The sequence below is a fragment of the Rousettus aegyptiacus genome, unplaced genomic scaffold, assembly GCF_014176215.1.
Source record: "Rousettus aegyptiacus isolate mRouAeg1 unplaced genomic scaffold, mRouAeg1.p scaffold_m13_p_5, whole genome shotgun sequence".
Lineage (NCBI taxonomy): Eukaryota > Metazoa > Chordata > Mammalia > Chiroptera > Pteropodidae > Rousettus > Rousettus aegyptiacus.
The window spans coordinates 69,268,123-69,278,387 of record NW_023416308.1 but is presented as its reverse complement, the minus strand read 5'-3'; the positions used below and the strand labels follow the sequence as shown (position 1 = coordinate 69,278,387).

At 48.5% G+C, this 10,265-nt stretch overlaps 1 protein-coding gene across 1 annotated transcript; it reads right to left on the bottom strand.

The window, feature by feature from the left end:
* Positions 1-6,747: 6,747 nt before the first annotated feature.
* FAM181B (family with sequence similarity 181 member B) lies at positions 6,748-8,579 on the bottom strand. The gene has a single exon (XM_016160290.2). It carries the CDS (start codon positions 8,463-8,465, stop codon positions 7,188-7,190), a length of 1,278 nt encoding a protein of 425 aa, XP_016015776.2. The 5' UTR covers positions 8,466-8,579; the 3' UTR covers positions 6,748-7,187.
* Positions 8,580-10,265: the final 1,686 nt, after the last annotated feature.

The window sequence follows — 10,265 nt, the reverse complement described above, 5'->3', positions numbered from 1 at the left end:
TCCTTAGCCCTTTGCCAGTAGTATATATGTTTCCTAATCTTTATACCAACCCTGAAACACAGGGAATAGCATTATTCTCACTCTCCAGATGAGAAAATCAACACTTAGTTTTGATAACTCTACCAGTGGCTTTGCTAAGATAAGGCAGAAGCAGAATTTGGCAGAGGTCAACCTGGGTTCATGCCCAGTGTAGTGCGGCAATTCAAAGTCCAGGGTCACTGTGGTTGTAGCTGTGATTGTTCCCACATTTTCCAGTTTCCTCTCGGCGGTTGGTGTATGATAACATGCAGGAGCAAATGCAAAGATTTCCCAGCCAAATTGCAGCCCTGTTCAGAGAGGACAGTAATTAAAGCTTGTGCTTCCTGTTTGCTCATGCCATTATATGGACGAGAAAGACTTTTCTGACAATGTTCTGGCAGCAACCCATGATCTGGGCCTGTGAGGAGGTGATTCAGATTCTGTCCGAGTTCTGAGCTACTGTTCAAATGTGTCCCCAGTTTCTCTGGGCCACTTTATCCCCTGCCATGCATTGAAATCCTGTTGTTATGGGCAGAATTGATTAAGAGATTAGATTCTGAGCAGGATTGTGCGCCCCGGACTCGGTGTCCTGGGACTCCTTGGCACAAGCTGACCACCCACCACCGGGCCCTCTGAGGGCGACCTGCTCCTACAGAAGGACAGACACACACAGCACCCCTGCCCTGCCGCTATGAACCCTTTGTGTGGGAGTTTTGTTTTGTTTTTCAGGGTAAAGGCTCCCTCTGCCAGTGCTCCTTACCAACTAGCTCGTGTGCAGGGGCTGGTTAGTCACGGATTTCCAGTCATTGTGGCAGGATGGGGCGTTTTCAGTGCCAGAGCTTCTAGTGATCTTTTAAATCCTGAGATTAAAATCCTGAGGCATCCAAAGCCCTTCCTCTCTGGGGGCAGAGAAGAGAGGGGCCTGGGAAGTCTAAGGATCTTTTCCTGCTCTTTGCTGGGGCCTCTTTGGGCAAAGAGGTAACAATAATAGTGACCATTTTAAAAGGGTCTTCATAGTGCTGGGGTCTCTATATATGTTATCCCATGCAGCCGCAACCCTATGTGATATCATCGCCATTTGACAGAAGAGAAAACTGAGGCTCTGATTTAGGAATCTGCCCAGGTAAAAGGGAAACACAGGAATTAACACTCAGTGGTCTGGCACCAGTGGTTCCAAAGATGCTTCTCAGCATTCAGAGCATCTAACTAAAGTAACCAGGACCCACCCACAGTGGCTTCTACCAGGAGGAAGAGTTCCTGCCTAGCAACAAAGTTGCCAGCTAAACTAGGATAGTTGGGAACAGGAAATAAACTGTGAATACCAAGGGAACCTCCCTTAAAAGTAAGCAGTCCCACTGTCTTTGTCAGCTCACCTGCTATAATGATTACCATAGATTGGGTGGCTTAAACAACACACTCTTATTTCTCACAGTCCTGAAGGCTAAAAGTCCAAGTTCACCATGCCAGTCAGCATGGTTGGTTTTTAGTGAGGGCCCTCTTCCTGGTCTATATGACTATCTTCCTTCTGTGCCCTCATCTGGTGGAAAGATTGAGCTAGTTCTCTGGCCCTTTTTATAAGGGCGCTAATCCCATACGTAAGAGCTCCACCATCATAACCCAATCACCTACTAAAGACCCCACCTCCAAATACCATCACATTGGGGATTAGGGTATTGACATATGGATTTTGTGTGTGTGGGGGGGCCATTCAGCTCATAATATCTGTAGTTCAGGGAAAGGGTTTAAAAAGGAAAAGCTGATGACTCAGGTAGATCCTAGAAAGAGAGGAAGGGAAGTATTGGTGATGCTAGGTCCCTGAAGTGACAAGTGCCAGCAGAACTAGTCCTGACCAGTGCCCCTGGGACCTGGTCCCAAGGAAGCAGATTGTCCTCCCACAGTGTACATGAGGCTTTCTTAGCAAATGGGAGCAGCCGCGCCAGCATGTCTATTCTTTTGAGTAGGACCGGTTTTCAGTGATGACCCCCAGGGCCACAGCTACCTATACTGTGGCTTTGCACAAATTTTGAAAAGAAGACATTCTCTTCCTTGAGTGCACTGCTTGGTAGCACTAAAGTAAGCATGGATTAGATTTTGGTTTCTACTCATATCCTTGGCTGTGTAGGCTCCACAGTGTATACAGTCTGTACAACTCTGATCCTAACTTGCATGACCAGCAACGACAGCAGCAGATTTATCAGACCCCAGTTCTAGACTCACTTGAATGGCAAAGCAGCCTGAGTCCCCCTTTTGGACTGTATCTTTTGGACTGTAGAAGCTTGCAGGGTTCTGGCAAGCTCTGGGAAGAGGGGAAGTCTCTAGAAGGAGTGACACTAAGACTTTATGCAAAGAAGGCAATGGGCACTTGAGCAATTAATTGAACATAAAAGAAGCCTAGCCATAGATGTCCCAAAATTGTGAAGTTGTTCCTACAAGTTATACTACTTCCACTCTGAGTCCCTGCTCACAGTGTGCTGTTCTGATATTCATGTCTTCTGTGTAGGTAGATACTAGGGATTCTCCTGGCCAGGCATGAACTGATTTTTATTTATGTTTCTCATTGCATATTATCAAGAGGACTTATGGTTTATACTTGTGAACTTGGACAGTGTAAGTCAGCCTTCCAGCATTGGACCAGTTCTGGTGCAGTGGCCAAATACCAGGTGGAAAACAGTTTTTAACCTGGCCAGATGGTAGTAAATAGTGCTAAATTCAGGCTCAGAGAGCAAGAGTACCCTGTCGAAATAGCAATGTTCGCCATGACTGCAGGAGTGAGAAGTAAGCTCCTGCCACGGCTGCCAGCCCTGGCTCACATCAAATTTCTGCAAATGCCCGTACTGTCCTGTCCTCTTTTTTCATAGGGTGTATGACCATCCTCTTGCAGTTTCCTCACACAGTATTGCTTGAAGCTAACAAGAAGCTTTGTTGGGGCAAAGTTCCCATGTATATCTTTGCCATCATCATATCCCTACCACTAAGCACAGTACCTGCCCTCAGGAGGGCTTTAATAAAAATCTGTGACTAACTGTCCCAGTTTGCCAGAACTAAGGGGTTTCATGTATGTGGGACTTTCGGGGCTAAGACTGAAACAATCATAAGCAAACTGGAATAGTTGGCCACCCGAAGATTCAAAATAGTTACGATTTAAATGGCAGGTGGGATGGGGGCAAAATGTGTGGATTCTTTTTCTGCGAGACTCAGCTCTAAAGAGAAGACAGAGTACTGTCTAGAAAAGGAGACAGAATTGAGCGTTTTTTCATTTCTTTATTCCCTCCCTTTCTTATTTTAAACCACGCTAAAGGCTCACTTCTAGAATGAGAGGAAGAAGTGAGAGTGAGGCTGGAGATATAGAGACAAGATAATTGATGGAGCAGCATCTGCTTCTCATGAAGTACTGGAGTTGGGGAATGGGGGAGGCAGGGAGTCAGGAGGTGGGAGTTAGGAGACAGGTTGCTGAACCTTGAGGGCAGGAGAAGGCTCTGCCTCCTGGAGAGAAAAATTAACATGTGAAAGTGGGGCTGGGAAATGGAGGGTAATCATAACATCTGTTCTCCATCATGTCAGGACATGGAGTGAAGAGAGGGGAAGGGTAGAGCCTTGGAGATGAGCAAAGCCAGAGGATGCAAGAAGACACTAAAACACATTCCAGGCACGAAGGAATGTCCAGATAAGATGGAGAACTGTGAATACACAGCCTACAGTGTAATTTACTAACTAGGCTAAGATCCCCAGACTGTTCAAAGTCATACAATTACAAGCCTATTATATCATACTTTTGGTCTTGAAAAGTGTCTAACACTGCATTTAAAAAGAATTGTCTATGGGCAACTACGTGACTAAATAAGAGACAAAAATATTTTCTAACAGGCTACAGCAGAAAACGACATATGAAAGGAAGCAACAGTATGTGGAGCCCTTGGCAGGATTATTATTAAGGGGCACGACTAGTATACTGCAGTAGGCAGCATAGTCAGACACGCATGGGCTCAGAGGCAATGTGGAGGGAAGAGGAATCAGAGATGGGGCAATTTGAAAGCTACAAAAGGGCCAGACACACATTCTTGGCATCCTGGATAACAGGATGTTGTTTGGAACCTTGACATAATACCAAGCATTGGCTACCTAGAACTGAGAATTACTCTCCCCATCTTGGTGGGCATTTATACATACATACCCTATGCCAAATTCCCGCGATAATCCATTGTGATAGTTACCTCATTTTGCCAATGGGAAGACTGCATCTCAATACAGTTAAATAACTGGTCTATGGCTGGTAAATTAGCAGAAAAGAGATGCAGCTAAATTGGTTGATTTGGACCCTCCCCTTGTCCTTCTTACTTTTCACCTATATAACAATAAGGATAATAACAATACCTAAGCACATACCTTTGTAAGGATTAAATGAGAAAATGTATGAAAGAGCCAGGCCCCCCACAGATGCTGCTTATATATTTGCCTAGCATAGTGGTTTTCGACTGGCAGAAATTTTGCCCTGCAGGGAACATGTGATAATGGAGATATTTTGGATTGTCACAACTAGATGAAAGCTGTTGGTGTCTAGTGGGTAGAGGCGAAGGATGCTGCTAAACATTTTTCTAAGCACAGGACAGCCCCCACAGCAATAAATTATTCCTCCCAAATGTCAATAGTGGTAAGATTGAGAATCCCTAGGAGTAGCATAATGCAGGGGACTGGGAACCATATGTCCTAACAAAACACAGCAGAGCCTTGAAAATAACAGGCAGTGCCTGCTGTTAGGACAGGTATAGATCTGGATCTTGGATCTACAGTCACTACTTGTTTTCAGCAAGTTATTTAACCTGTCGGAACCTTACTTTTCAAATGGGAATAACAGTACCTGCCTCATAAGATTGTTAAGAGGCTCAACGAGTTGGTGCTTAGCTAGGTGCTGGCACATGGAAACACACAGTATTGATTGGTGTTATCATTATTAATGAAAGGCATGGCAAGCAAGATGCTGGGAGAGAGAAATCTTGTTTTACTAAACTAGGAAAGAGGGAAGAGACAATTAAACACTGCAATACCTTCGCAACTGTCACAGGATTATAAATGTTTTCCTACTGTGCAATTCTATCCTGGACGGTACTCATTAAGTCGTTTTGATAAATTAAATGGTTGTCAAATAATATTCTGCTAGCACAATGGAATTAATCACTTTCCACCACTTTGAAAGAAAGTTTATAGACACCAACTTTCTGGTGTCTTTTCATTGTTAACAAGACTCATTGCTATATTTCCTGTAGTGCTTTCTTAAGAAAAGTTTTATTCAGAAGAAAGTGACTTGGTGATAGCATTTAAAGTTGTCATCTATGGTTTGATACCTTCCCCCCCACACACAAATTTCTTTCTGAAAATATTGCAATACTTTTGATTTGTGCAATGACCTGGATTTTAAAATCTTGTGGTAACACTGGGGTTTTGACTTTCTCACATGTAGATAGTCTTATAATATACCTTGGCTGCATTGAATGGAGGCAGCTCTCCTTTGCAACATAATCAAAAGGCAATATATCCTTATATTTTCTGGATGTTGTTCTCTTTCTGCATTTCCAGAACTGAAGGGCTCAACTTTTCCTCTCCAATCTCTCACTTTCCACCCAGTCTTTCTTCCTCTGCCCCTCAACCCACCTGATGATGCTGTGTGTCCTCTCTGCCACCTCATGCCTGGTTAAAATATTTCTCTGATCTCTTTTCCCAAATCTTTCTCAGATAATAGATCAGACTCCTCTCTCCAAGGGCCCTTCAGATTCTCTTTATCAAACCTGCTCTGCAGGGAACTTCACACCCTTCACCATTTCTTCTGTAGGGAGAGTGTGGGTAGACAGAGTGAGGAAGTACAGGGAGGCAGAAATCAACGGCGGCGGGGGGTGGGGGTGGGGTGGGGGGGTGGGGGGGGTGGGAGGTGAGTGGAACAGGAGAAAAGAAGGAAAAGAAGGGAGGTAAGGCGCACAGCTTATAAGGGAAAGGGCAATCACCAGGCAAACAGATGGGCCAATAAAGAACATGAGACACAATCCTAATGGCTTCCACATGAGGAAACCATGTGTGTGGGGTGTGCGTGTGTGTGTGTGTGTACATATATATGTGTATGTGTGTGTACATATGTGTGTGTGTGTGTGTGTGTGTGTGTGCGCGCGCGCGCGCTGAACCAACAAGGACTACAGCCCCCTCAAAGCATTTTAGGTATTTCCCCTCTGAGCTGCCCAATAAGCTGTGAGTAAATGAAAAATGGACAAATATTGTCCTCCTCGGTCTCTCCAATAAAGGAACTTAGATGCAAAGAGGTTACAACTTGCCCCGTCTCCCCTACCCAAAGTGACCCAAGAATGACATAAGGAGAGAAATGGACCCCCAGGTTTGCCAAACTTAAGCTTCCTATAGAGTTGCAAGAAAAGTTGACAGAAAAAAAAAAAAATCTATCAGAGAAAGCAATGAGAGGCCAGAGAAATAAAGAGAAGGAAAGTAAGCAATGGCACTAATGAGAGTGGAAAGGGACAGAAAAAGGTTAAAGAGGTGGAAGAAGGGAGCAGAAAACACTTAAGCAGAAAAGTAACAGAGAAGAGATTCCCACCAAAGGACCAACACACTGGAAGTCAGCGGTGGACCACTGGCCTCATGTCCTCTATAACACTCCCCTAAGAAGGCAGAGACAACGCGGGAAGCCGTCCTCTAAAAAACAGCCAAATCAATAATAACATACCTCCATTCCGATCTTTTCAGTGTAGGCTTTAATTCACGATTTGCTCAAAGGGAAAGGAAGTGGAGGGGTCAGGGCACAGTTAGGAAGGGGCAATTACACTAAACACACTGACCTTTTGCTGAAAAGTTGGAGAGGGGACAGGTGGCTAAAGAAGCCACCTCTAGACCCTTCTGCAATCCCTACCCCATTACCCCAACCTCGTGTTGGTTCTTGGCTCCTTGGCTTGTCTGTTCCAATAAGAACCTATGAACGGCTTTTTTTTTTTAACACCTGAGGCTGCGATTAAAACAACCCCAACTCCTCATTTCTTTTTCTTAAGTTTATTTTATTAATTGAATTTTTAAATTCCACTTCAACTCCACTTGCATTTTCCAATCACTCTTTAGGCTTAGGAGGGACCGAGAGGGGTGGGGCTCCCCACAGTCTATAATGGAAGGGAAGTTCCCTCAAGTCAGTCCCGGTGCGCCCCCTCTTCTCCCGGAGCCCCTTCCCAAACTCCGTCGGGTCTCCAAAGGCCAGAGAAAGCCGTGCGGCCGTAGCCCGCGCTGTAATCGTAGGACACCTGGTGGGGCGGCGGGGACAGGGCGCAGTCTGAGAAGAAGGGGGCGAAAGAGGCCAAAAGGCCCGTTCCGTCCTCCCCTCCCGGAGAGTCCGCGGTGGCGGGGTACAAGGAGCGCAAGGGCTCGTTCAAGGTCGAGCCGCCGCGGGGGGCAGCCAGGTTCGGCTTCTTGGTGGGGGGACAGCCCAGGGCGCTCCAGGGTTCGGGGTACAGAAGGCTCCCCACCGTCGCCGGCGGCGGCTCAAAAAGGCCAGCTTCCAGCTCCTGGGGTCCCCGCAGGACGGCGGCTCCAGTGGGAAACACATCGAGAGGCTCGGTGGCGAGCAAGACGCCGGTCTCCGTGCCGGGACCGTAATCCGGCCCCAGCAGCTCGAAGAACTCCACGGTCTCGGCGCCCTTCTCCAAGTCGCCCAAGCTCACGCCAGGCCCCGACGGGCCGCACCCGCTGCCGCCCCCCGCCCGGGAAGGCTCGGTGAAGAAGGATGGGGGCAGGTTGCGGGCCCGCAACGGGACCTTCCTGCAGCCAGGGAGCGCCGCGCCTCCTGCAGGGCCAGCCGCGTCCCCTCCCGCGCCCGCAGCGCCCGCTCCGCGGAGCCCGGCCGCGGGCGCCACCACCGAACCCCCCGCCAGCTCGGCGCCCCCAGGGACGTGGTGCAGCGAGTCGAAGAGCGCCGCCAGGCTTCGGCTTTGCAAACTAGCAGCCGCCGCCGCCTGCGACGCCTCCCGCCGAGGGGTGGCCTTGCCGTGGGCCGGGACCGCGGCGGTCTGAGCGCTGGGGGCGGCGAGCACCCGCTTGGCAGGCGTGTCCACGGCGCCCGGGGAGGGCGGGCCTGGGGGCGCGGCGCCCATGAGGCTGCTGCAGCGCTTGATCTGCTTCTGCAGGTACTTGCGGTGGTTCACCTTCCGCTTCGACTTGCCGGGCTTGTCCAGGGCCAACTTAATGTTGCTGGACGCTGAGTCGATGAAGCTGAGCAGGTCGCGGGTGGCCTCGCGTACGTCCCCGCCCTCGGTGCCCGCCAGCAGCGCGGCCGCTGGCGTCCCGGTCTCATCGTCCTCGAAACAGCAGCCCTTGTCCAGGGCTCCGAAGGCGCCCCCAAGCCCGTCCGGGGTGCCCCCGAAGCCGAAGGGGACGAAGGGGTGCGTGCTGAGGAGCGCCGCCTGCACCGCCATCGCCGCGGCTCCCCGGCGGCCCGCAGCTCAGCCGCTGCGCCCCCGGCCGGTTCCCGCCGGCTGCCCAGGTCCGGCTCCCGCACTGGCGTGGTGTGTGCGGCGCAGCCTGCAAGCTCCGGGACCGGCTCGCTGCTCGGCCTCCCGGGGGATCTCATTAGGTCTTGTAAGCGAGGGGCGGAGGGAGGGAGCGCGCGGCGACCGCCCCGGTGGCGGAGGGGAGGGACTTATTTAGCCTGGCTACTGGGGCGCGGGTCGGGGGAGGGGGGGTCTTTTTTCTAGTTTTCTGGGCTTTCTCAAGCTCATCACCTTAACCCTTTAGTTTCCCTTCGCCGAGCGCGTTACTCTAACCGCAAGACTTGAGGATGGGCTGGCCGGTCCTCAAACGCTGGGACGGTTGCCTATCCTGTACGACCACGCCCTGGCACGGAAGACTCCCCCTGAGGCTGAGACGCGGAGAGTCCGGAGACCTAACTTTCACTCTGAGTTGTAGCAACAGTAACAGCCCCCAGCTACGGGGGCGCTTACATGTGGCAGGAGCTGGCCATGTTACCTCATTTAACCTTTGAACAACAGCCCGGTGAAGTACGTGTGATTATCACCACCTAACAAATGAAGAAACTGAGCCTAGGAGAGTTTTAGTGAGTTGGCCAAAGCCATATTCAGTTTAATCAGACTCTAGGGCCATTCTAAGCCCTTGACAAAACTTGGATTCTCTCTTGGCCTCTACTTTTTCTTTCCTCCGGTAAGTTGGGGAAGGAAACTAGTGTTTTCAAGCTTTAGCCTTGGTCCTAAGATTCTAACTCGAGTTTCCACAGGACTCTCAAGCCGGGTGCTCTTTCTTCTACCTTGATTGTCAGAGTAGCAATCAAATTAAGTAAATTTAAGTAAATAGTAAATTGAGGCCAACGCTGGGCCCATTTTTCTATTAATAGTAGATAGAGAGCAGGAAGCAACAGAGAAAGGAGTTGCTCCCACTAAGCCAACTGGTGCGTGAGACAGAGAAGAGCCCTGTGTGTGTATAAAACTCAGCATCTTATGAAAAAATATGAACTGGAACCTACAAGTATGCCATTCAGGCTTTTCTTCTGTAAGTTCTGTTGCACTTCTAGAACTATCTTGAAGTTCACTTAGACCCATTTCACCTTGGCCATCCTCTTGGACAGGGAAATGAGCAATGTTATAGAGCATGAAAGATGAGACTTGGGTTCTGGTCTTAGCCCCACTACTCAATAGCTCTGTTACTTAGGTTGATGTTCTTGCTCTGATGAATCCATGGCATTGGGCAAACCAGCCAACCTTTCTCTGCCTTAGCTTACTCATGTAAAATGCAGGAAACTATGCTTATCTCACAGGTCACTTGTAATATTGAAAGGACACAACCTGTAAAAAGTCCTTATCTGTTGCTTGTCCTATAAACTGAGAAGCATCTTTGCCCTTATTTCTCTAAAACACAAAAAGGTAACTATGTTCCCTTTCCTGTCTTCTCTGTCACGGGGTGTTCATGAGGATTAAGTGAGATCACATATATGAAGACACTATGTGTGATACAGTGTTCTCTAAATAAGTTATCATAGTTTAGGTTCAGATTCTCTTTTCTTTAAGCTTCATTTTTTAGGATGTAGCAAATCCATTTTTGAGCACCCTGAGGGCACAACCTTACAAAAGAAGAAAGGCCAGAGGAACACTCTTCATTTAGGAGATGAAGTAAGCATTACCGCAAGCCAACACAGCTGAAACAAACATTATTTTTTTTTAAATTCGAATTGTTTCAATCATAATATACCTTTCATTTGAGTTACA